The sequence below is a fragment of the Brachyistius frenatus genome, unplaced genomic scaffold, assembly GCF_029030835.1.
Source record: "Brachyistius frenatus isolate BFR_SWC_R1_liver_20210118 unplaced genomic scaffold, ASM2903083v1 Contig_235, whole genome shotgun sequence".
NCBI lineage: Eukaryota > Metazoa > Chordata > Actinopteri > Embiotocidae > Brachyistius > Brachyistius frenatus.
The window spans coordinates 505079-530469 of record NW_027210834.1 but is presented as its reverse complement, the minus strand read 5'-3'; the positions used below and the strand labels follow the sequence as shown (position 1 = coordinate 530469).

General features: G+C 44.5%; 3 protein-coding genes across 5 annotated transcripts; all 3 read left to right on the top strand.

Moving 5' to 3' along the window:
- The first annotated feature begins 775 nt into the window (after positions 1–775).
- prdm1c (PR domain containing 1c, with ZNF domain) lies at positions 776–9043 on the top strand. 2 transcript variants are annotated; one of them, XM_069720155.1, is made up of 8 exons: positions 776–903; positions 2189–2446; positions 3815–3934; positions 4924–5176; positions 6600–7603; positions 7729–7857; positions 8103–8163; positions 8658–9043. In XM_069720155.1, exons 1-8 carry the CDS (start codon positions 877–879, stop codon positions 8792–8794), a joined length of 1989 nt encoding a protein of 662 aa, XP_069576256.1. In that variant the 5' UTR covers positions 776–876; the 3' UTR covers positions 8795–9043. The 2 variants fall into 2 exon arrangements, with proteins under 2 accessions (XP_069576256.1, XP_069576255.1); XM_069720154.1 differs by having other exon boundaries at positions 8103–8744.
- A 1166-nt stretch (positions 9044–10209) lies between these two features.
- On the top strand, positions 10210–16168 carry xkr5a (XK related 5a). Of its 2 annotated transcripts, XM_069720149.1 has the most exons (8): positions 10210–10508; positions 11641–11824; positions 12068–12252; positions 12351–12563; positions 12863–13032; positions 13291–13402; positions 13940–14542; positions 14629–14734. In XM_069720149.1, the coding sequence occupies exons 1-8, from the start codon at positions 10376–10378 to the stop codon at positions 14646–14648; spliced, it is 1620 nt and encodes a 539-aa protein (XP_069576250.1). In that variant the 5' UTR covers positions 10210–10375; the 3' UTR covers positions 14649–14734. The 2 variants fall into 2 exon arrangements, with proteins under 2 accessions (XP_069576250.1, XP_069576249.1); XM_069720148.1 differs by having other exon boundaries at positions 10230–10508; positions 13940–16168.
- Positions 16169–17186: 1018 nt separating this feature from the next.
- On the top strand, positions 17187–25284 carry tram2 (translocation associated membrane protein 2). The gene is made up of 11 exons (XM_069720163.1): positions 17187–17371; positions 19809–19872; positions 20122–20231; positions 21279–21395; positions 21487–21545; positions 22365–22449; positions 22632–22702; positions 22987–23091; positions 23398–23541; positions 24262–24419; positions 24571–25284. The coding sequence occupies exons 1-11, from the start codon at positions 17252–17254 to the stop codon at positions 24645–24647; spliced, it is 1110 nt and encodes a 369-aa protein (XP_069576264.1). The 5' UTR covers positions 17187–17251; the 3' UTR covers positions 24648–25284.
- Positions 25285–25391: the final 107 nt, after the last annotated feature.

Here is a 25391-nt window from a genome sequence, read left to right as displayed (position 1 = left end):
AAATACAATAAAGGATGATTTTTTTCTTCTAAATCCTCAAAAGCCAGTGTGTCTTCTTGACAGAAATCTAATCCTATCCAGAAATCTATCCTGCAGGTAATTTAAAACAGAATAGAAATTACTTAAAATTATACATTTTTTGCTTCAAAATTGTTCTGGACTTGCAAAGGAGAAAGTGTTTGGAATCTCATAATTTAAGTGCAATATTTTAATCCTGTAACATCTCCTTTAACATATCAAAAGTTCAAATTGAACTGAATTGAACTGACATCTTTAGAAAACACTCTTGTTCAACTTTTCCAACTCTTACTTCACACTAAACACGAACACCAATGATCTCATCTCCTCTGTGCCCTTGACTTCCGAACACAACACAGGTACGTCCTCCTCTCGCCCAACAGATAGAGAGGGTGACTGTCAGAAAATGAAGATGTATTTTATCTGATCCGGACATAGCTGTCACAGTGTGCCCCCCCCCCCCCCTACCACCACCACCACCCCGAGAAAGCTTCACACCCCAGGGCAAGAGAGTGACACACACACACACACACACACACACACACACACACACACACACACACACACACACACACACACACACACACTCTCCAAGGAGGAGTCATGGGGCCAAAAGGAGGAGGAGGAGGGGGAGGGGGAGGGAGCATGAGAGGAAAAGGGAGTGTATCTCTCTCTCTCTCACTCTCAGAGACACACACCTTCCCTCCTTCAGTGTGAAAAAGAAAGAGAAAGATCAGCCGGGTCACACATACACAAGATACTGAGGTCGGGTGAGGGAGGGAGAGACAAGAGAGAGGGAGAACAGCCACTGGTTGCTCAAAGACACTCAAGATCAAGGAGGCACAGACAGCCTGCCCTATGTGTGGCTCCTTTCAAGGCTTCACAGTAAGTGTGCAACATCTATATCAGATCATCTTACTGGTGTTAAAGTATGAGAGAGATTGTACTAAAAATGATAGCAATACAGAATGCGGTTTTTTTACTTTGGTCTTTTTTTTTTTTTTCTATTAATTTCTTCTCTGCATTACGACACTAACACTGTCCCCCGGAGCTCAGTGTCAAACTGTGAGGTAAAGTGTGCTCTCTGAAGTTAATGTGTTACATGACATCCTGCGAGACACAGCTGTGAGTTTTGACTCAAGTCTTGATTTTTCAGAGTATATTTTCTGCTGTGTCATTAGGTTCAACGGTTTCGGAGTGAGCTGTCACACTTGTGACAGTCATTCCGAGTCAGCTGGGTTAACACACTTCAGAGAAAAACAGAGTGAAACATCATCCATAAATCTCATCACTCTGCACTTTAATTTGTGTTTCTCTCTTCTACGTGGGAAGTTTCACACCTCACATTCAGTCCATCAGTTTTCAGATAGGTTTAAGTTTTGAGTTAAATTTAGAGGGAATTTAAGTCATATGAACTCTCACTGAATATTACCTAGCACAGGATTTATCTGCCACTATCTCAGATGCAAACTGATGACCCTAAAAAAAAAAAAAAGGTCTGAGGTACCACATCAGAGCGCTATCTTTTAATCATGAGCCTTTTCTCTGTTTCACCACTTCACCGCATCAGTCGGGGCTGAGCTATCTGACAACAATCTTTCTGAGAAGGGAGAGACAAAAATAAAAGAGAAAGAGGGTTTAGTTCTGGCTGAGGGCCAAGTCTCAGTCAGTTCAGAGGAAGTCTGGTCGATTCTCTGTGAGTGTTGGTTTCCTTGTGAAAGTGGTCTTGCTCCGGGGCTGACGTGCACAGGAACCTCCCTTATAGCCCCGGGGTTGTGATTTGGAGAGTCACAGGATGTACGGGACAGTGGGGCCAGTGGGGCAGCAAGCTCTTTGAAGTTTGTTTGTCCGGTAGTTCGAATTGATGGGAAAGTTAGATTGTTCATCCTTAACATCCCCAACTTGCCGCAGCCTCCTGTGTCATACTTTACACCTAATTTTAGCTCCATTCAAAACACTTCCCTTGGTGCTTCAGCTGCTGTTTGTATTGTCCGGGTTTCTTTTTTTTAAATTGTGATATACAAAAAAAAAAAAGTGAAAAGGAAAAATGTGTTGCTGCTTAAAAATGAAATGTTTCTCCCTGAATAATCAAATTTCATATAATGTATGTGGTATGGAATGAACATTTAACAGCATCTTTCTCTACTTTGTGGCTCTAACATTTCTCCAGGCCTCGTCCTCCGAGAGCACCACAGCCATGTTAACCTCAGAAAGGTCACCGCAAAGCATAGGGGTCACCACTGCAGCAATGCAAGGGACACAGGATGAGGACATGGCATCATGGAGCGAGGCAGACTTTGAGGAGAAGTGCACTTACATTGTGATGAACCAGCCTCTGGAAGAAGAGTCCGAAAAACACGGCAAGACACGAGCTGAGAGATCCTTACCCAGAAACCTGGCCCTGAAACGCTGCCACAACTCACCAGAGGTAAACAAGACCTCCCAATGGTTGTGTGTTATCCAAAATGTTTAAGAAAGTAGAGTTGTAAGAAATTCTTAAAAAAAAAAAAAACAAAAAACAAGGCAAGAAAACGATGCTGAAAAACAAGCTGTGATATGTCAAAGCGGTATGTAAGCATGTGCAGAAGTTGTTTATTTTTTTGTCTCCTTGCGTCACTCCAACATCCTTCCATCCACTCATTCATTCTCAGGCGGGAAGTACTTGACATGTTGTTGTCTAATTTGAGCCTTTCCTCTCTGCTGTGTGTGTGTTGAAGGTAAAGACAGAGACAATAGCCAAGCCCCTCAGCACTCAGCCTGAGGACTCTATGATTAGTAGCAATCTTGGATTCCAGTTCCTTTGTCCCAGCAGAAAATTACACCATAAAGCAAAAATGAGGCGCTGGGACCCGTAATATGGATAACACCATAAATAATCTTCTGGATTAGATGTGTGGCATTTCGAGTGGACCATAACTTATGTTTAACTGGGTAGACAAGAGCTAGGAAAGCACAGATAGTGTGGTAAATGTATGATGAAAGATTAACCCCAGAGAACTAAAAAAAAACAGCATTACAACTTTGACCTTCTGACAAGACCTGCGTGGAGTCTGGTAGATACTAAAGAACAGCATACATCACAGTAAACTGACACAAGGGCACCTCAAATAAAGCCGTCAGACAAAGTAATCAAAAGCAAGGGTAGAACCAGCTGCATAAATTAGAGATAAACTGTACGGCTGAGCATGTAATGCAGCTACACACTACGCCAGTATAAGATGAAAGAGAGAATACATTACCATTGCTTTAGGGCTTTTTGAACATGGAGCTCAAAGTGCAGTTGACTGGTCGGGGTGTGACCACGACACCTTATCCACTCTTCCCGACCCTGGAGGTTTGAGACAGAGAGGTGAGTTTCACACCTGTAGGTAGAAGAACAAGAGTGGTGGTGAAATTTTAATATGGTAGAGAAACTAAAGATAACTCTGGTGATTGGCTTATGAAATATTCAGCATGTGAAGTAAGGGACACGTTCGGTCACAGCCTTGTAAAATTCAAATTTCTCCCTGGCTGATGTGTCTTGACAGTCAGTATGAAGTCATAAGAACAAAATGCTGAATTGCTTGTTTCCAGTTCTCCACAGTTATTCTCAAGGTACAATTTTCCAGTGAATTGACCTAATTCTTTTAGTTAATGACCAAGAAACAGGCTGGGGGATGCAGGGTCAGATAAGGAGGACTGTATTCCCAAGAATCTCAACCCTCTAATTATGTTTTTCAACTCGAGTGCATCCGGCTGCTTGCTCATGCTCTTGCAATTTGTGAACGAGTCTGCTGTTGTCGTCCTCGTTGAACAGGTGCTTGGGGTGATCAGTAAGGAGCTGATTCCTAAAGGGACACGTTTTGGACCTCTGGTGGGGGAGAGCTACACGAACGAAACCCTGCCGAAAGACGCTGACAGGAAGTACTTCTGGAGGGTAAGTGAACTGCGTGTGAAACCCTGGATTTGTATACTTGCATGTGAGATTCAACTGTGTGTGTTTCAACGCTGTTCACATCCTGTATCTCCAGCTGGAAGTCAGCCTCGGTGGCTGTGGTGTGGCACATGTGGTCAATGTCTGACATCTTGTGAAAGTATGAATGTGCCAGTCAATGCTTGTGTATCGATTCATTGGGTTTACGTGTGCACCTACGTGCATTTACCAGCTCTGTGCTCGGCTGTCTGAAGTCACATATACACACACACACACACACACACACACACACACACACACACACACATACATACACAGCTGTTTGGTTTCAGTGACGCAGCGCTTCTCCTCACTGCGCTTCTCTCAGCAGTGGTATCACTGCCAGTAAATACACCATGCACATGTCCGCACGTCTCCAGACTCACAAACTCTCACACTGACTAAGCAAGGAAGTGGCTTTAAAAGCCTGAGAACTGTTATGTTACAAATCAGAAGCATCAGGGCATCTTCCATTGCACACACGCTCTTGTGTACTTCCACAGTTTAGAGTCAGCAACCTTGAAAATCGCGCAACCCAAACCAAGACTTGAAACAGCCACAACACAGACAATCTGTTGATATTACAGACATGACTCAAACAACATCTCAGCTTTAAAGCTTTCAGTAGCATAAACAGCACTTTTGTAGGCCTAAAAAGAGGGAAGAATTACTCCACTAAAAATGTGATAGATAAGAGTGGTAGTGGGCCAGATGCTAATACTACAATCCAGTCAAACAGAGAAATTCTGTCTCGGTGTTTCTCTCGTAACGCGAGATGAACCACAAACACACACAGCACGTATCTCAGCTGAAAAAATATACAGTATTTACCAGAAAGGCATCATGAAACCTATAACATCATGGTTTTATATTGCGAGGGTGTAACAGTGTCGGTGTGTCATCACTACCTGAATTATCTCTCATCTCTTTATGGTCTTTATCTCACACTACAGGTGTTCTTAGAGGGCCACTTACACCACATCCTGGATGGTTTGAATGAGGAGCAGAGCAACTGGATGCGTTACGTCAACCCGGCGTGTACTGTGGAGGAGCAGAACCTGGTTGCGTGCCAGAACGGCCTGAACGTCTTCTTCTACACCATCAGACCACTGCAGCCGGGCCAGGAACTCCTGGTGTGGTACTGCCCTGAATTCGCCCAGCGTTGCAACTACCCTCCGCTGGGCCAACTGGCTATCGATAATACTGGTAAGTGTGTGTGTTCTAGTGCTGTCTGTGTACGAAGTTGTGAAGGCTGAAGTAAAGAGAAACGAACGCTTTGAGACATATCTGGTGTGTGCTGTCACTGTGAAGTAAGGCTCACAGTCAAAGCACTGGCCAACTGACACACTCTTTGTCTGGGTGTTTAAGAAGTTACTCAGTCACACCCATAGCTCCTTTGTTAAAGCAGAACACAAAGGAGGACAGTAGAGTCCTGAAAGCAGAGAGGGTCTGTCTCCAGGTGCAGCCTCAGTGCCACAGTAAGATGAGACCAATTTCAGGATTTCAAGGCAATGTTTCAGTTTCCCTTTTTTAAACTCCCGGCAGCTCATTCACACACAAAACATTTGGTTTTCATTCACAAACACAAAGAGTGCACATGCTAGCAGAGACCACATACACACACCAAAATAGTAATTTACACACACGCTCACACAAGAGGCTGCCGGAGGTGCTGACAGTATTCTGGCACGACTCCCCTTATTTATTTGGCTCTTGAGAAGGAAGAGAGGTAGGAAGTGCTCCAGTGACTACTTGAACTTCCTGACAAGGTGAGCTGCTGACAGATTGATATCTCTCTGAGTGTTGGCTGTTTGTTTGCTGAGGGTAACAGGGGAGTGAACAAAAGATAAGGGCTGGGCTGCTCTGTCTCTGTGGGTTGACGTTAACGGTGTCCAAGAGTAGGTGAAACGTACACGCACGCCTCTGTATTTCGTCTTCCTCTGTTTGTCAGCTTCAGTCCTTTGTCTGTTCTGGAGTAAGTCAGTAAAGCAGAATCTTCCCTCGTGACTTCCTGGGTAAAGTGGCAGGATTTGTTCAGATAAATTACAGATTTGGATCCAGATGTTGTAAACATGGCCTGTGTGTAGAATTCAGTGGAAAACTAATATGATTTATAGGTTCGTAGATGTTTCCTCTGCATTAAGCATTTTTTTAGGACCCACTATGTCTGTTTGAAATCGAAATGGTTCATCAGTCACTTTAAGATAAATAGTTTCTTGTATCCTGTATCCTGTGTATCTTGACCTGGATGTGATAGAAAATACACTTACAAGTGACCTGTAATGCAAATAACAAACTATAGCCACTGACTCCTGTCCTTCATGCTATCTGTATCCTGATCAGACCCTCATTGTTTCACTTCTGGTGTCCACTTTCAGTGAGTGCTAGGGTACAGGCTCGCCTGATAAAAACACACATAGCTATCTCCTGATGTTGAAAGAATAAAGCAACAGGGTGGACTGGAGTTGTTTGAAAGTAAAAATGCACAATGATTTAAAAAAGGAACCGTCATACATGATCACATAAAAGTCACGGTTGTATGTGTCACTCACTGTCATTGTATTGTGCGTCAAAAATGATTTGACCTGTCTCTGATGTCCCTGTTTCCCTTTGTTTACTTGTCTCACAGAACAGAGTCAGGCTCGTGAGCCGACAACAGTGAAAAGAGGACACAGTGTCTCTGAAATCCTCAGAGACGAACCTTCCAAATCCCTGTCTACCTGCCCCAGACGTCTGGACAGACCTTTGTCACAGACCAACGTCTCACCAGTTTTCCCCTTATGTCCCCGTGTTGTCTACCCAATCCAGCCCATGTCAGAATCCATCCACGGCCACAGATACGCACCTCTGCCCTCCCTGCCATCCTGCAGCCCTCCAGCTGCCAAACGGCTGGCACTAAGTCGTCCTGTTCACACGAGTTTGCACCTCAGCCTTCAGCCCAGCCAAGGCCCTGTCATAGCCAGACATTACCAAGAGTCCCCTTTGCCTGATCACGTCCATCCTGCGCTGAGACACGGTCCCTACCTTCTGCCTCAATACTCACTTGGCCTTCTACCTCATTCCTATCCATTCTGCAGTGATCGACTGGAACCTCACTTGACCCTCTCATCTCATTTACTGCCTTTTGACAGCTATGCACACTTTCTCCATCCTTTGACCAAAGACTTGACACTTGCTCCATCAAATTCCAAACGAGACCTCATTCTTTCGCCAACCAATGAGCACATAGACAACAAGGACCTTGTATCCAAAAGGACAAACTACCTCAGGATCCCCTCAAACGACCTCAGAGATTTCAAACCTCCCAGCAATGTTCACGCAGACCTCTCTATACCTGCCGCATCCAGTGCCTCGTCCATGGTGACTGAACTCCGCGGCGCTCTGCCCTCTCTTGCACCTGGAGGATGCTCACCGCCTTTGGCCATGGCTGCCTCCTCAAACTGCCTCCCTTCCAAACCTACCTCTGCCACTCAGAGCAACACTGAGGACGCAATGGACCTCAGGAAGACCATAGAAGAAGGGCAGACCATTGGCTACAAGACGCTGTCCTACCCTCTCACCAGGCAGAATGGAAAGATCCGGTATGAGTGCAACATCTGTGGAAAGGTCTTTGGGCAGCTGTCCAACCTCAAGGTTAGTTCCTCTTAATCACATTAAAGCAGGGTGGAAGAAAATACCAGCCAGCAGCCATATACAATATCTGGGGAACATGGTTTGATGGAATAAATACATGTAAATATGTGATTTGCTGTCCTCAGGTCCATCTGAGAGTACACAGTGGCGAGCGTCCCTTCAGATGTCAGACCTGCAACAAGAACTTCACTCAGCTGGCACACCTGCAGAAACACTACCTGGTTCATACAGGAGAGAAGCCCTATGAATGCAAGGTAAGGCCACAGCTGTGAAAGAAATAGTTTTACATTTTGGTAAATATTCTTGTGCAACGGTGGGTTGAGAAGATATATACCACTCCTGTTGTAAAAAGCTGGCGCCAACAGCCTTTAGCTTAGCTTAGCATCAAGACTAGAAACCTTAAGTTTTTACACTTACAACAAAAGATCAAAAGCAGCGATTGTGAATGGACCTAAAATGGATTCTTAACTATATCCCCCCGTGTTCTGTTTTGACACAGGTGTGCCACAAGCGATTTAGCAGCACTAGTAATTTGAAGACCCACCAGCGGCTCCACTCAGGTGAGAGGCCTTACCAATGCAAACTCTGCCCAGCACGGTTCACTCAGTTCATCCACCTCAAGCTCCACAAACGCCTCCACAGTGGCGAGCGGCCTCACCACTGCCCTCGCTGCCCCTGCGCCTATCTCCACTTCTGTAGCCTGCAGGTGCACCTCCAAGGCTTCTGCCCTCTCTCCCCCTCGGCCTCCCACAGACACTCGCTGGAGGAGCTGCATCGAGTCAACTCTGAGATCGAGAGGTTTGACATGAGTGAGGCGGCGGAGCAGCTTGAAGCAATGTCTGCGGAGGTCGAGCTGGACAAGAGGAATGTTATTGACCTCATACAGAAGATAGAGACTCATGTCTCGGGCCTCCAGCATGGTGCCAGAGGGGAGGATCATGGCGTGCATCATGGCAGTCCTGTATCTCTGCAACCAACCAGCATCAAGCTGGAGTCAGGCTGCATATCAGAGCCCTAAGACAGCCTTGCTAATCCATCCATATAATCCTTACAGGTCAACTCGGCAGCTGTCAGTTACTGCCCTATTTGAGGCAAAGCTTCCTCTCACTCATGGATTGCCTATGCTATACCCATACTGCAGCGTGTGGAGAATCAAGACCTTGCCAGCATGGGCTGGGACCAGTGACTTGATTGATTGATTGATGTAAACATTGTGTTAATTTATTCAGTTGCTAATTTTAATCTAATATAGCATAAAAACACATCTATGAGATTTTCTGCTATTTGTTTTGTATCTCTGGAACATCTTGATGGAACTACAACCAAACATGTGATTTCGCATAAAATTACATTGCCTTAATATTTGGTTATGTGTGTGAGACTGAGTGTTTCTGTTTGTGCATGCGTGCGTATTTATATCTCCTGATTAAAGTCCCAATTACTGTCCAAGCATGACTGTAAGTGAGCGAAGCTTTGAAGTGACAACAGAGGAACCCTCAGTTGTTTGTGGGTAGCATATAGCTTACACTTCACTTACCTTGGTGTGAGAGTACTGTGCTGATGTGGAGAGTTGGTGACGTGGGTATACATCCTGTTATTAATATCGAGAGTACGTATCGAACCTTCACCCTGGAAAAAAACAACTAAAAACACCACACAACAAAATTATCTCCACTATCAGTAAGATCATGATAATTTTGTACATGTATCTATATTTTTAGTTTCGGTTTCCGTCAGTGGCAGACAACTCGCCCACAACAGATAACTACAGTTTATACTGAGATATGAAATGAAGCTGCAACTAGTAGTTCCTTAACACCAACTATTCTAATAGTCGCTGATTCATTTTAAGTCATCTGTAAAAGCAAAACGACCAAAATTCTTTGTTTCATGCTTCTTAAGTGCAAATAGTTTCTTGTAGGCTACTTTTAGTCCTCCATGGCAATTTATTGAATATCTTTTGCTTATGGACTGTTGGTTGGGACAAAAGAAGTCATTTGAAGCAACACCGAGGCCTTCAGTTTTGACACTGTAAAGACCAAACAACTAATCGATTAATCGAGAGGACTCGATTATTATTATCGTTGTTTTTTCTGAGTAGCACTTTTCAGAGCAAAAGAATAAAAAATTACATTTACCATTTAGCTTAGAAAAATTGTTAATACTGCACAGATAAAATGGGGCAGACATGTATGCTCTGCACTTTCTGGGCGGGATCCTTCTGTGATCCTATTATTACAACTTGAATGGATGTTCAAAGTGGGCTTTCATTGATGAGACAGCTCCAGAGCTGCATGTTGACACACTCCCGATCAGGTGCCAGCTGCTCAAGAGCTTCCTTTCCAAGGAATAAAAGGAATAAAAGAAGAATGCCTAAAAAAAAGGATGTTGAATCACTGCAACCTGTGACCTCCCTGGATGGGAGGAAAACAGGAATGGTAACGCGTCTATTATTTGGGATTAAGTGAACTATAATTCCTCTGAAACAGACGGTATAATGAATTACGACAGGCCTTTCGCACCATCCGGTGCTCGGGCCCTAAATAGCCCGAGGAGGAGACTGAGTAAAGGTGAGCTCCGTACTGTTACAGTCACTGGTCGGTAACCGATGTCCCTTTAAACCGCGCGGTGACGTCATATATTTTGACAGGGGTCAGGCAGCGGGAGAAGAAGCAGCAGAAGAACAAGGGGGGAGCGGATGTACCCAGGGCGGAGGATGATGCCCAGGATCATGTCACCGCTTCGTTCTCCGTCCCACCTCCCGTGCGCATCATGATAAACGCCGCCGGAGCGCTCGTCCGCAGGATGCCGTCCGCGGCCCGGCGGAGCGGGTGCTTGATCGCGTGGTGCCAGGCGGTGCTGCTCGGCGTGTCGGCGCTGGTGATCGTGGCCGAACGGACCGCTCGTAAGTAGGCGTGGGATCCCTTCTGCTATTGAAACGGATTAAACGTGTGATTAAACCCAAAAGGAAACAGGGAAGTGTTTTGGTTGTGCTGTGGTTATTTTCGGTCGCGTTAATGAATGGAGCAGGCTGTTGCTCAGCCATGATGCTTCGTGCTGGAGCCCCGAGCTGCAGCCGTGGTTCAGCTTACAATTCAAACGGTGATGTTGTAACACCGCGTTACTACTGGACCTCATGAGCAAATGCATGACAGCGGTAGTGGTCAGCCCAGATGGGATGGCCAAACTGGGGCCCCAGGACCTCCCGTGGTCATTCATAGCAGGGTCAAACAGCTGAAGAATTATTGAATATAACCGCTGACCTTTTTAACTACTAGCCAGTAAAATGATGCCCTTGATACCTGTAGGAATAAGGCTCCCCTTCCCTCCTCGAAAACGTTTTTAAAAGATTAGAATATAATTATCATTAATGTTGTTATTACTCAAGTATTTAAGTTAATACACATCTGGAGTCTGTGTTGAAAAGACTGTGCAGCACGGTGTTATGATTCCCTGACTAAGCAGATCGATGGGGCAAGGTCAGGACAGCAGGAAGATGACTGGATGTGTACAAAGCGTGACTTTGTCCCAGAGGATAAAAAATACTGTGCTGCTGCTGCTGCTGCTTGAACTGCACGCTTTAGTCTGCCAGTCACAGAAAAAGAAAAAGAGTGTTAGTTAAAATGATCGATATGAGGATGCACTTTAGGGTCATTTAGAGTTGTCTTCTCGGTGGAGCTTAAATGTTTCTCATTAGAACAGCTTTCTCTAAAATTAAAGGGCAACTCAAGGTGTATGCTCTTTAATTTGCCAAGGACTGTGCTGGCCACTGCAGCTGTCCACACACACACACACACACACACACACACACACACACACACACACACACACACACACACACACACACACACACACACACACACACACACACACACACACACACACACACATGCTGGGTTTAAAAGAGCTGTGTTTCCTTTATAAACGCCATGATAACTCAGACTGTTCTGACACACTGTATTTGACAAGGAAACACAAAATACTTACACTAACTTGCATCTGTGTGTCTGTATTTGTTGTTTGTGTGCACGTGTCAGTGTTCTACTGTATAGGTTTTTACCTCTGGAACGAGGAGACGCAGTGGGCGGGCCTCACACTCGGCCTCTTTCTACCAGGGACAGCAGTTCAACTGCTAAGTGTGAAATGGTACTATGATGACGGAGATGACAGGCGATGTTACCTCTCTGTGATACATATACTGCACTTGGGCATCTTCAAAAGGTGAGATCCTTGCAACTCTAGATATCATGTCTAGAGCGTAGTTTAGGTTACATAAATCTAATTTAATCCAGTGTGCATTTGTAGGAAACAAACACTATGAAGCACATTTGGTGACATGCTTAGTTTCTGTCGAAGTCCACTGAAAGAAATGGTTTTAACATCAGTCTGTCATTGAAGGCTGGCTGAGGGAGGTTCCATTTGATCACTGCTCTGCTGTTTGTCTCTGTCTTCCTCTTCTGGCAGGTTATGGGACTGCATGAGGTCTGTGTTCCGCATGCAGGGCTCAGTGGCAGAGCTCGGAGCTGCTGTCATGCAGCAGGCAGATGTTGCTGCCCTTTGGCTGCTGGAGGCCCTGGTCCTTACGCTGCCCCAGAGCCTGCTGCAGGCGTACGTCGTTGTGTCTACTGATGTGGGCATCATGTCACCAGGTAAAGTCACCTTTGGAGGAAGTATTGGCTGTGACGTGTCAGTTGTTGTCTGTGATAATGTCTGTTCTCATATGCTTTGCCTCTTGCTCTATCCTCAGTGGCCTATTGCTGTGGTTTATGTGTGCTGTCTATTTCCTGGGCCCTGGTGCTGTACAGCCGAGCCTGCTGTCTGATACGACCGGGTCACCTGGCCATGCCTCCAGCTGCCCTGCTGTGCCAGCTGGTGTGGAGAGCAGGCATGCTGGGTGCCAGGGTGACCTGCCTCATGTTCTTTGCCAGAGTTTTTAACTGGTGGGTCTGTGGCGTAGCAGGTGAGCTCGGAGAAATGAGTTCTTTGGGTGCTTTTTTGTTGTTAACACACTGAAGAGTTTGAGAAAATGGACTTTGAAAAACAAATAAATTGCTGTAACACAGTACACCAACTAAATAAATTTAAACAAAAATCTGATTTCTATTAAGTTGTATTTAATTAAAGCGTTATATAATTGTCCTCAGAGTGATGCAGCATGTTCTCTTGATCCATTTTTCCCATAGTTCCTCTGCATTAACTTGATACAGTGTATATGGATCCTCTGTTCACCTTCGAGTCTATTTTTACGTCGACCTCCAGGTTTTCACTGGCTCACGGCCTCCTTCTGGCTGGTATCACAGCAACCAGACATCTGCACCGGGCCCTGGTGTTGGCGTGCCTTTAATGGCATCATGGGCCTCGTCCACGTCTTCCTCTTCCTCAACGTCAAAGATGGACCCTCGCGCTTCCGCATGGCCAGTTTTTATGCAGTAAGACGTGACTGGAAGTGAAATTACTGTAACTTGTTTCCGCCGTGTCTGGTCCTGTTGGCTGTCCTCAATGTGGTGTTTTGTATTCCGGTTAGAGCTTTGTCTCATCAGCTGACACACACGGCAGCAGGCCCACACACGGAAATACAGACACGGGCGAATAGTTTGCATTGTCATCCTCACCTCTGTGGCCTCAGTTTACAGTGACGTAAAGCTGTCCACAGATGACTGATGGTGTGACCTTGTCTCCTCCTTCAGTTCATGCTCGTAGAGAACGCCACTCTGCTGCTGGCCGCCTCCGACTTCCTTAGCGAAGCATCGTGGGACAGCATGACCCTTCCCACCACTGTGCTGTGTAGCTTTCTCCTCGGTGAGTCATTCTTTCTAGAGTGTGTATCTGCAGTGGTTTTGTTTGAGAGCAGATTTGTCTCAGATGTAGATGAAGAAGGCGCATTAGTTCAGGAGTTCAACCAGGTGAGTTTTCTTTGACGTGCTGAGTTGCGCAGCGTGAATTCATCCCCCGGGATCAGACCGTCAATGTGATGTTCTCTGGAATGAGAGCTCTTCGGTTCTCCAACTCACACCGCATTGAAAACATGCAAGTTTATGGGCTGCAACAACACAATTATCGCTCCTCACCGTCCTTTCTTGCTGGGTTCGACTCCCTGTGACTTCTCTCTGTTTCTCAAAAATTTGACACAAGCAACATAACTTGGAATACTTACTCATTAAGGTTATTGCTTACAGCTGTCCCGGGCTCGTGACCATGCTCCGCTCTGTTCCCGTGTAACACGAACACTCTTGCAAATTTCTGATCACCCCTCGTATGTTTGGACTTTATATTTAGACAATTGTGACTGGTGAACCAAGTTGAAAATCAACTTTTTCCTGTCTCCATTCATCCCAGGTGCTACCTCTCTTGTCCTGTACTACCGGTTCCTGCATCCCAAGTCCACAGAGATCTCCCAGGGTACGAACCACAACCACATGGGCAGCACTTGCATCGAACAAGGAGAGTCCTCCTTCTCTCTCAGGGACAAAAGTCTGCCAGCTCCTTCCATTCAGAACCACGGCAGCTTCTCCCTCTCAGGTGTGGCTGGTTCTCTTCTGGAGCACCCAAGAAACTGTGGAGGCCGGTCCAACAGCTCCTGCCCTTGCTACCACCACCACTGGCTCTTAATACGACTCGCCCTTAAAACAGGAGACCTCGGGAAAATCAACAGGGCTTACGGGGCCGGGGGAGCAGCGGCCATACTAGACATGGAGGAGTACAACCAAGAGTTTAAAAGTAACGAGGGCATCACCATTACGGCCGGAGGCAGCTGCGAGGGCGTCTCCACCTCTGAGTCCCAGGGGATGGGCCTGGCACCCATCTCAGACTGCAAAGACGAGTTCCAGAGCGTAAGCGAACCCACATCGACCGAGCAGCCTGAACAAGAAGATGACAGTCTGGAGATGGAGAGCCCAATGGAGTCACCCACGTCGGATTTCAAGCGCAGCTCACCAGAGGGTAAGTCAATGTTTGGAGACAGTCCAGAGCCGTATTTCTGCCCTACAGAATCAAGCTCTACCTTATACTTCAGCGCTGATCCCCAGTCCCCCAGCAGCGGCAGTAACCCCCGCTTGGACCGGGACGTTGGGGGTCTGGAGCAGGGCGTTCGCCTCAACTCCATCCCCAGTGATCCCGCCCTGCACAGAGATGTCCGCGGACTGATGGGCCGGGTTGGACAGCGCTGCACTTCCACTCCTAAATTGAACTCTGGAGTGTTGGACTCTCCCTCCAGTGTCCCTCATCTCACAGGTCCAAGGCGGCAGCTCATAAGGTCCCGGAGAGATGAAGACGATAACTTCTAGCTTTCTCGTGACAGAATCAGGGAACAAGTTACAGCAGCTTATCCAACGTTAAAGAAGTACACCAGCTTTCTCATCTGCTCAGTGTTGTAGGAGGATAAAGCAGGTGGTAAATCCACCTCTTTATGTCTATATATATTTAGTACACTGTGGGGCAAAGTGTATGCAACAATTTTTGAAAAATCAGGATTTAAACTGCAGTCTTCTCAAACCATAAAGTATTTTCTAAAAGCATTGCTTTGCCTAAATGCTGGACAAACACAGGTGAAACCTTCAGTAGCGTGGCACTTGGTCATCAAGAAGGTGATTAAAGAACTTGTTGACCACAAGGGCGATGTATGGAGCTCAGACACACTTTCTACCTGACAGTTATGTTCCCATTCTTTTAGTAGCAATAAACATAGGCCTCAACAATTATACTTTGCAACTAAATAAACACCGGTTCAGATTGTAATTACATAATAAGGAAGTGAGTATGAGTTGTATTGATAAATGTCGATAGAAATATGCAGCTGCTTCATGATGTAAAGCAGCTGATGGGCTCTATAATACATACTGAAACTGCAGTTATTCATGATCATAATTGCCAGCAGCTATGACATAAGAAAAATTATTCTCACAGGGGTTGGAGTGTCTGACATCTGAATTTTAACCATCTCAGCCTAAGCCAGAGCTTTTTGGCTTCTTAAAAGCACAAGTATCTTCTGTATTACATGTCTATTGCTGTGATGCTGTGATTTTTTTTTTGTTTTTGTTTTGTTATTCCTATTTAAAAAAAAAAAAAAAAAAAAAAAATCCCTGTTCCCATCTGAGAGTGATAAACTGTATTTTTTTGGTATAATGTTAACTGGCATTGCTTTGAGCAGGGCTGATGTGTCAACCTGGGTAAACTGTGTTTCATGTTTTAACTTGATTTACATGTTGACCATGTAATTGCTGAAATGTTTTTGGGGGATTTACATTATGTTGGGGGGAAAAAGAAAAACTATGTCTCAGGCACTGACTTCAAAAAGCTTTCAAAATTTCGGTTGTGTAACAAAATGCTTCTGAGATATTTGTGGTGACTTTTTTTAATGTGCTCTTTATTGCTATTTCCAGGGGACTAATGCATTTTTGCTCATTGCTGTTCTGTAACAGAGATGACATCCACTAACAAAGTAGTGAAACGAGGCTGGGTTTTCTCTTGCAACCAGGTGACTGCCTATATGACATTTTGAACTGTGAAGCGCAAGGCCGCTGGTGGCTTTAAATAAGCAATAAATAGCCTACATGTTTGGGTGAATGGAGTAAAGGTGTGTAAGTGTTTTATTTTTTTATGTAAAGTGAAGAAAGTCATTGTTTGGCTAAATTGCTCAAATCTGATGTTTTTAAACATTTAAAATGTGCACTACTCTAATCTCTTAGTTTGAAATAGTATTTTGTCAGTGATGAAGGATGTATTCAGAGTCTTTACTTCAGTAAAAGTACAGCAATGTCAAACATTACATGTAAAAGTTCTGCAATGAAAAATCCTACTTAATCCTCCTAAATCCTACTTAAGTAAAAAGCATTAGCAGCACAATGTAGTTAAGAGTATTTAAGTAAAAGAATTAATTTGGTCCCTCTGACTATTACTAATACTATTATAAATGACATCATTAGTTTATTAATAGTGAAGTATCAGAGTGTCAGCATGTTACTGTTGTAGCTGTTGCAGGTGGAGCTAGTTTGAACTACTTTATGTGCAGTTTTATAAACAGGGACAGATGCCTCAGATAAATCTAAGGGGTCGTCAGATGATTACTGGAAGAGGAAAGTAGAGCGAGAGTTCTGACTCACAAATCTGTTTTAATTTTTTTGATAATCTTTGAGTTTTGTGACTAAAGCGGTCTAATACATGTAGTGAGGTGGGTAGAAAGCGAATGGGCACCACCCTAGGAGTGTTCAAACATTCTCTGGAAAGTTTTCTTGATGTCCTGGGAACGTATATTATTGGGGGGAAAAAGCCCGCTCCAGGAAGGTTCCAAAAAGGTTCCAAAAACTAATCCACACGGAACCGTCAGAGAACATTCCTGAATGGTTCCCTGCAGGTTGCTGTTTGCTGGGGTTCCCTCTAAAGTGTAATGGCATGAATGTATAAAGTACTCAAGCAAGGTATAAGTATCTCAAAAATAATGCTTAAGTGCAATACTTGAGCAAAGGCACTTGGTTTATTTGCCTGGTGGATTGAACATCTCTGTTTTGTGTAAATGGCCTCGAAGAAGGTATTTACGACACTGGCCCTTTAAGACGACGCGCATGCGCAAATCACTGAGAAAGTTAACTCCTGAACTTCGTAGTCAGAAAAATTCAGATTTATAAACTAGCAGGGAAAAGTCCGTGAGGTGGCATGGCGTTCCGCAGACGGAACAAGAGCTACCCCTTCTTCAGCCAGGAGTTCCTCATTCAGAACCACGCAGACATCGTCTTCAGTCTGGTGATTTTCATTTTGATTGGATTGATGTTTGAGGTGAGATGATTCTTTTTGTTTTCCTCCCCTCGGCTCTCTCAGCTGTTTTCAGATGCCCGCTGCAACATCCGAAGATGTGATAGAAATCCGACTCGGTTTGATTTCTGCTTTAAAGAAAAAGAAAAAGAAAAGAAAAGAAAAAGGCACGAGTCGGACTTCATGTGAGGAGTCCGGCTGCGAGCTGCCCCGCGGACATAAACGGTGTCTGCAGCTTCTCCGGGTTTTGTGAGCAGTGATCAGTCAAAGTGAACTTATGATTTCAGCGCAGTTAGAAAGATGCATCTTAAAACACGGAGACTTCTCCGGATGTGTTCCTTCACGCGTTCAACGTTTTCGGTGTCTTGCTGTTAACATCTAAGAGTAAAATAAATAATAACCGTGGTACACCTGAAACTCTTCTGCTGCTTTCGGACGAAGGTTGTTATTAAAAAAATAAAATAAAATAAACTACATCCTGTAACTAATGTTGTTTTTATCCTGACAGCGTCTTTATTTCCAGCAAAGAAAATCTGCTGCAACGTTTCCAAAGTTTGTCACATACCGGAGAGCCAGATTCAGACCGGAAGTAAAGCTGCTTCCACATTCAAATTAAAAGCAAGCGCAGTTGCTGCCCGCAAGCTCGAGCGCACGTCCGCCAGCAGAAGGTTTTATTTTGAAACGCCAAAGCGGAAGCGGTTTGACTTTCCGTCGCTGACTTGACGCGCGTAGTTTACTGCCACGTCTCAATCCCGGAGCCCAGCAGCGGGGCTGAAGACCTGCGTCCACCTGAGGACATCTGCCCGAGGACATTCAGACACTCCGTTCACGAAGTTTCATGAGCTGATTGTTCCTCAAACAGCCGCCGACGGTTAGCGGAGTTTCAATCCGGAACCCCGGTTGTGATCACAGCTGGCCGAGGACAGAATAAAGAGGGGGTTTCCTTCAGTCCTCTGCTTTCGGAAAAGGAGAACAACAGCGCGACAGATAAAGAGTTGAATTAGACGTGTTGTCAGCAGGATATTAGTGGCCTCGGCGTGTAAGTGTAAGGGAATAACTTACTGCACTGTGGTGCCCAAACTGGTGCCAGCGGACCAACGGGGTCCCTCAGGGGTCCAACGGGGTCCCTCAGGGGTCCAACTGGGTCCCTCAGGGGTCCCTCAGGGGTCCAACGGGGTCCCTCAGGGATCCAACTGGGTCCCTCAGCGGACCAACGGGGTCCAACGGGGTCCCTCAGGGGTCCAGCGGGGTCCCTCAGGGGTCCAACGGGGTCCCTCAGGGATCCAACTGGGTCCCTCAGCGGACCAACGGGGTCCAACGGGGTCCCTCAGGGGTCCCTCAGGGGTCCAGCTGGGTCCCTCAGGGGTCCAACTGGGTCCCTCAGGGATCCAACTGGGTCCCTCAGGGGTCCAACGGGGTCCCTCAGGGGTCCCTCAGGGGTCCAGCTGGGTCCCTCAGGGGTCCAACTGGGTCCCTCAGGGATCCAACGGGGTCCCTCAGGGGTCCCTCAGGGGTCCAACGGGGTCCCTCAGGGGTCCCTCAGGGGTCCCTCAGGGGTCTCAGCTTTTTAGGGATGCGAATTATTTTCCGATGAACAGAATCATCTTTTTGGTCTTTCAGAAAATTCCAAAGCCAAAGATGCAGCTACAACGTTTTGTTCTGGATCAACAACCAAAACATATTCAGATAATCATTGAGAACTAAAGGAACCAGAACATAATTACATTTAAGAAGCTGGAAACAGAGAATTTCTGCAATCCGCCCCCCAAAAAACAACAAAAACAAAACCAAACCGGACTCAAAGCAATCCATATACATCTATCTTCACAGCTCTTTCTATAAATTCAGTATGTGCTGAATTCGATGTGTTCATCTGGGACTCAGAGACATAATTCATAAAGGGTTCGATGGTTCCCAACCTGATGGGACAGCTGATGTGGAGGCGCTACAGGTTGATCCACTGGAGAAAAGACACCGTGGTTTTATTTTTATTCCGTTCTACCATCTTTTGAGTTTTGAAGACATTAGTTGATTAAACAGTGAGTCAACTGACAGCAATTTAAATTTTAATAAGCTTAATTTGAATTACTGTTAGACGTATACAGTATGAAATCTGTGACAAGCAGTCACAACAGATGCTTCTTATTTGAGGAGTTTATAACGCTTGTAAACAGGTTTAGTGGATCTCTTTACGGGAGCGCTCGACGTGAAATTATTCAGGGACTCCTGTTATAGTTTCCATTTACTGGTGCGAGGTTGAAACTAACGTAGTCATGCGGGTTCGATCTTTCAGCAGCACAACTGGAAGACAGACTATTAACAACATTATGTATTCGTATTTCTTTGTCACACCCCCAAATGCTGTGTGTATACCTGACTGGATGATACTTGGAAGAGCAGCTTCTTCATTTTACATTCAGACAGATTCACTGCTGCTAATCACATCTCATCTAATTTCCAGGCAACTGCCAAGACGGCCATACTGTTCATTCAGCCTCAGTACAATGTCACCACACTATCACCAGGTATGAAGTGCCAAACCATCATTTAAATACGGACTACTTTCATTTATTGCCGTACTGATTCAATGATTCAGTGTGCCTACATTTTGACTCATACTGTTCATTTATTTCACAGTTTCACTTCTGCTGTTGCTCTTCCTGCACATTGCGTCACTGTGTTTCTGTCACTGGTTCACGAGTGTTGCTCCAGGATGTTGAACACGCCTGTGATTACAGACACGTGTGTCTCCCCTCTCGTGTGTGTGTGCTTAGAGGGCGAGGTGACGCTGTACCACTACGGATGGAAGGACTGTGCCACCATCCTGTTCTACTTCTTCATCGTCATCATCCTCCATGCGGTAGTGCAGGAGTATCTTCTGGATGTAAGCACCTTATGTATTGATTGTTTTCAACAGACGGATACAAAAAAACAAAAAAACAACAACCACAGGGTAGAAAATGAGGCAGAGGTTGTTGTTTTTTTATGGTTCTGCATATTCCTAATAATTTCCTACAAGGTTCTTGGAAAGCAAGTTTAATTTGGCACTAATTTTCAAGAAATAATTGCTCCATTACATAAATATTCCTACATTACAGATTTATCCTTGGAACTATTCTGGAACGTAAATACGCCTCAGATGAGTTGAATTGTATGTTTGCCTGTACACCAGCGTCACATTTCTGCGTGTTCAGCTGCTCTGCTCTACACTGACTAAAAGACTAAAGGTTATGGAGCAATTCATTTGAAATGACTTAAAGCAAGAGTATCCATATAACACTTGGTTTTCTTGCAGTTGGTACCAAATTACACATTTTCTTTTCTGACTAATTGTTGTTGTCAGCGTAGTCATGGTCACCAGCTTTTGCAGTGATAGAATTTGAAAAATACTTCAAATATTGCCGATGTCTTAGTCTGTTTACAGTGATACCTACCGTAAGTACACTGTAAAAGTAGTGAAGAAGATCAATCGACTACGCTGGAGCCAGGATATGAGCGGTTCCACCAGCAGGGGAGTTTGAAACATGTCACATTAAAAACATGATGCTGCTGGCTGTTTTGAAGGCCATTTTGAAAACAGGCCGACATGTTGCTCCAGAGCTCTGAGGAGAGAGTTGTGAAGACAGGAAGAGGGGAGTAGTATTTGATCCATCTTCAAGTACGAGTCCATGTGTCATTGTTTAGAAATAGGCCAGCCAGGACGAATTAGGTTTTATTTTAGCACCATCACGGCGGTTTCCAAAGCGTCTTGAAAGGAATACTTCGGAGGAGGAGGGTTTTCAGTAGCAGCTGCCATAAATAGAACAGGTTTTCTCGTCCTACTTATTTGTATTACGGTGACGCTTCCTTGTGCGAGACAATGGCAGAGTCAACATGTCACCTGCTCTGACTGGATCCAGCTGCACTCACATGACCTGTTGTGTTGTTGCAGAAAGTGAACCGACGTCTTCACCTCTCCAAGAGCAAGAACACTAAGTTTAATGAGTCGGGTCAGCTGTGTGTGTTTCACTTGGTGTCAAGTGTGTGGAGCTTCTACATCCTCGTAACGGTGAGTGAGACTGTTCAAATGACAACTTCTTGGTTACGGAAATGCCAATATCAGTATTAACGTGTTGTTTTGTCTTAATTTCTCCACACAGGAAGGATATCTCCTGCATCCCAGCAGCCTTTGGGAGAACTATCCCCATGTACATCTCCGGTATATCATAATTTATACTTGGAACTGTAACTAAGAATGATCGTCCTCATGGGTTGATCTGCAGATAACTTTCCAGATACATTTTTTTACTAAAGAAAAAAGACCTTCAAAGTTTATCACTAGAAAGTGGGAACATTAAACCACAGATAATTAAAAAAAAAAAAAAAAGTTGTTCATAAAACAATATTTTAACAAACAAGTATGCAGATTCTCTTTTTGGTAATTGATTATTTGACCCAAGAGTTATACTTTAAACTTCAAAAATGCACTAACAATTTGTGAAGCTGTCACAAATATTTGAGTCAGTTTCAAGCTCTGTTTTTTGACCACTACTGCTGGGATTCAACTCAGAATCACAAATACTACCTTTTTCAGAAAGACGCTTTTTGAGATGTATTTATTTATTTAGCTTTCGTCTATCTGCTGTAAGTTTATAGCGTACACGACCTTACATGTGCAGTGTCCTGTGCACGCACCATACACAAACAGCCAGAACATTTACATGCATGTCATTAGTAGCGCTTACTCTCCGATTACACTCGTTTCAAACATTGATGTAAATGAGGAGATTTTCGGGTTTCCTTTGTGACTGAAGGGATCAAGAAGAATTTACATAATAGATTAACGCAGCTACTTTTTGCTGGAGAAATCTGAGACCTCGGCTGTCTACTGGCTTCGCCCCCCCCCCCCCCCCCACCGACATGCTCACATGCGTCAAAGAAAAGCAAGACAGGGAAAGTATCACCGGCAGCAGCATGTACATTGTACGTATTTCTTGTTCCTCCCTCTGTCTCTCTCTCATGTATATTTCTGCTCTAGGTTTCAGGTGAAGTTTTTCTACCTCACTCAGCTGGCCTACTGGCTTCATGCCTTGCCGGAGCTTTACTTCCAGAAAGTACGCAAGGTCAGTGGGGAGGCCCTGGGAACTGCGGGAGACCTGGAGTGTGCCTTGATAAGCGCTTGTTTATATTTCTGTGTTTTGGAGCTTGTATATATTTGGTGCGTGTTTTAGACAAGAGTGGAGAAAGAACAAAACACCATCAAAGCCTGAAAATCCTTTGCTAACGAAGGCTGTTTGTGTTTCAGGAGGAGATCTCTCGTCAGCTCCAGTACATCTGCTTGTATCTGCTGCACATCTCTGCAGCCTATTTGTTAAAGTAAGCATCTGGCAGAATAACAAATTAAAACTTCAAAGGCTTGTAAAGAAAAATGAATGCAGAGTGAGAAGAGAAATAGGAAAGAAAAAAAAAAGGAAAGAAATGAAACAATCTGAAGTTCATGTTGGAGTTTCTTTGACTCGGTTCCTGGTCTCAAAATTCAGTGCAGCAGCAGATTTCACTGCGTTGCTGAACTTCGTGTCTTTGCTCTACATTATATAAACTACCGTAGCTGCTTTGATGATTTTGGTTTGTCACCTCATTCTGTCTTCTTCCCCGTGTAGTCTGAGTCGTGTGAGTCTCGTACTTCTCTTCCTCCAGTTTGTGTCAGAGCTGGGCTTCCACATCGCCAGACTCTTGTACTTCACTGATGAGAACCATCACAAAATGTAAGGAATCTCCCTTCACAAAGGCTCTTTATGGTTTTAGCTTTAATTCTTCCAAAATATCGGCGCAACTATTGACAATTAACCTCCAGAATATTTTATATTTTTGCGGCCAAGTTGACCTAAATATTTATTTCAAATACAGAAATCCTCCTCCCTAACCTACTGGGTCATGTGTTTTCACCTTGTGACGGAGTTTTGTAAAACATTGTGATATTGCCCTGAAGTTGATCATCTCAACAGCTTTTTTTGGTGGTTTTTTTGTCTTTTTTTCAACTGACCGCGACTTCCCCGTTTGTTGCGTCTCAGGTTTGATCTGTGGGCGATCAGCTTTGTGTTTACACGGATGGCTACGCTGACCCTGATGTTTCTTTCTGTGGGCTTTGGTCTGGCTCGTGCTGAGAATCAGGGGCTAGACTTGGAGATGGGCAACTTCAACACTGTACTGATAAGGTGAGGCCTCGCCTCGCCCGTCACCAGCGAGCAAAAACACGAGCAAGGTCCAACATCTGTGGATAATGATTCATTTTCTCTCACTGTTACAACTGTTCAGTCTAATTACACTTTGGGCCCATAAAAAGGGTTGATTCTTTAAATGGTTGTTTATTGTAATGCAACATAAATTCACAATGAACCAGGAAGGAACTTTGACTTCAATTAGTAAATGAGTAAAAACACTCAAATGGATTAAATGGGACGAGTAACAATTACAATATGAGATTTCAGAATCTTAATTCATAAGAAATCTACAGAAAATGAAGAAAGGATATCTTTGAATATTTGCTTTACCTGCCAGTGTACCTTATTTAAACTATAGTTTCTTAAGTACACTATATTTATTTGCTAAAAATATACTTATTTTAGATGAAAAACAAACTGAAAAGTTTGAAGGTCCGCAACAAACAAAGTAGGTTTTAAAGCACTCTTTGTTTCAGTGTAATTTCTTGTGACAGCAGCACTCTCTTTGGCCTATTTTTCAGTACAACAAAAGTGGTTGCAGATGGGGACAGTCAGAATAAAATAAACTGTTAAAACAGTAGAAATATCCTTCACACCTTATTTCAAACACATTCATAAAGTCTGAAAGTAATTTCACTAATTTGGCACATCATGTCAGACACATTTTCCAAAACAAACAACGGCACTAATCGTCTTGCTTTGGGCCTCTTTCAGGATGACTGTTCTACTGCTGGTGTGTTTGACCCAATCCTGGCTTCTCTGGAAGTTTATCCGCTTCCAGCTGAGGCGCTGGAGGGAGTTCAGGCATGAACAGGCTGTTCGCAAGAAGGCTGCCACGAAGCAACCCCTAAGGCCACTGAAGAGAGACTCACGTGAGTTCAAACACCCGCTCACACACGTTCCATAATTCACTCGCATCATCTGATAAATAGTTACAGAGGAATCAAGGAGCACGTTTTTGTTGTTGTTGTTGTTGTCGTCTGTATCACGTTGTAACTTCTCCTTTCTGTCCCTTCCTTTCAGTTGGTCACCATGAAAACGGAGTCCTTAAAGCTGAGAACGGAGCCTCTCCTCGGACGAAAAAACTCAAATCCCCCTAAGACCTACACTCTGACTGGCCTGAACAGTGGCCTTAGCCCCGGCTAAGGTTTCCTCATCAGCACAACAGTGAAGCTGGCGGCCGCCGACCGCTGAGCTTCTGGCTGAGTATGTCCTAAGATGATACGGGGACTCGGTCGCCACAGACTTAGGCCTGAATGCTGGAAAATTAAATCCAGGGAAATCCCTTGAGCCCAACAGACATTTACTCTTCTCATCATATCAGTATTTTTTTATACACCCTTTATACACCCACAGCCTGCTATCCCGCCCTAAGGCACACAATTGTATGCAGAGTGATTATAAAGTCAAGTGAACACAGCGTGCGGCACATGTTAATGTGTGTGTCCCTGTTGAATGTGTTGATGCATATCCTCATACATAAGTACTGTATTGGTTGTAGTGTTGTCAGATATTGCAGCTCTTGCCATTGAGCCGGCTTTGCTTGTTTTCTATTTTGGTCCATTGGAGCAGAAAAGCGTTACTGATGATGAGATTACTGTCTAAAAATCGTACACTTTGTCACTGGTCACTTAGCAGATATGCATCAAGTATGTATGTTGGATATTACCGCATGCCATTCCATGTTTTTGCTTTCGTTTTGTTAATTACTTTATTAAATAATGCATTTTTCTGAGACGAGTTGTGGGATTATCTGTTGTAAATGGTTTCTGTTGTTCCTTCCATGCACCTGTTTAGTCAGCAAGAGGGCAACATTTCCAGTTATTGGAAGCAAGAGTTTTCAT

What these genes read in the sequence shown, in the direction of transcription:
- tram2 (XM_069720163.1), top strand. Translation starts at nt 17,252, where the DNA reads ATGGCGTTCCGCAGACGGAACAAGAGCTACCCCTTCTTCAGCCAGGAG. An exon ending in TATCCCCATGTACATCTCCG is followed by an intron (nt 21,546 to 22,364) that starts GTATATCATAAT and finishes TTTCTGCTCTAG; the next exon opens with GTTTCAGGTGAAGTTTTTCT. An exon ending in ACTTCCAGAAAGTACGCAAG is followed by an intron (nt 22,450 to 22,631) that starts GTCAGTGGGGAG and finishes TTTGTGTTTCAG; the next exon opens with GAGGAGATCTCTCGTCAGCT.
- prdm1c (XM_069720154.1), top strand. Translation starts at nt 877, where the DNA reads ATGTGTGGCTCCTTTCAAGGCTTCACA. An exon ending in GCTCCTTTCAAGGCTTCACA is followed by an intron (nt 904 to 2,188) that starts GTAAGTGTGCAA and finishes ACATTTCTCCAG; the next exon opens with GCCTCGTCCTCCGAGAGCAC. An exon ending in GGCAGCTGTCCAACCTCAAG is followed by an intron (nt 7,604 to 7,728) that starts GTTAGTTCCTCT and finishes TGCTGTCCTCAG; the next exon opens with GTCCATCTGAGAGTACACAG.
- xkr5a (XM_069720148.1), top strand. Translation starts at nt 10,376, where the DNA reads ATGATAAACGCCGCCGGAGCGCTCGTCCGCAGGATGCCGTCCGCGGCC. An exon ending in CGTGGCCGAACGGACCGCTC is followed by an intron (nt 10,509 to 11,640) that starts GTAAGTAGGCGT and finishes TGCACGTGTCAG; the next exon opens with TGTTCTACTGTATAGGTTTT. An exon ending in CACTTGGGCATCTTCAAAAG is followed by an intron (nt 11,825 to 12,067) that starts GTGAGATCCTTG and finishes CTCTTCTGGCAG; the next exon opens with GTTATGGGACTGCATGAGGT.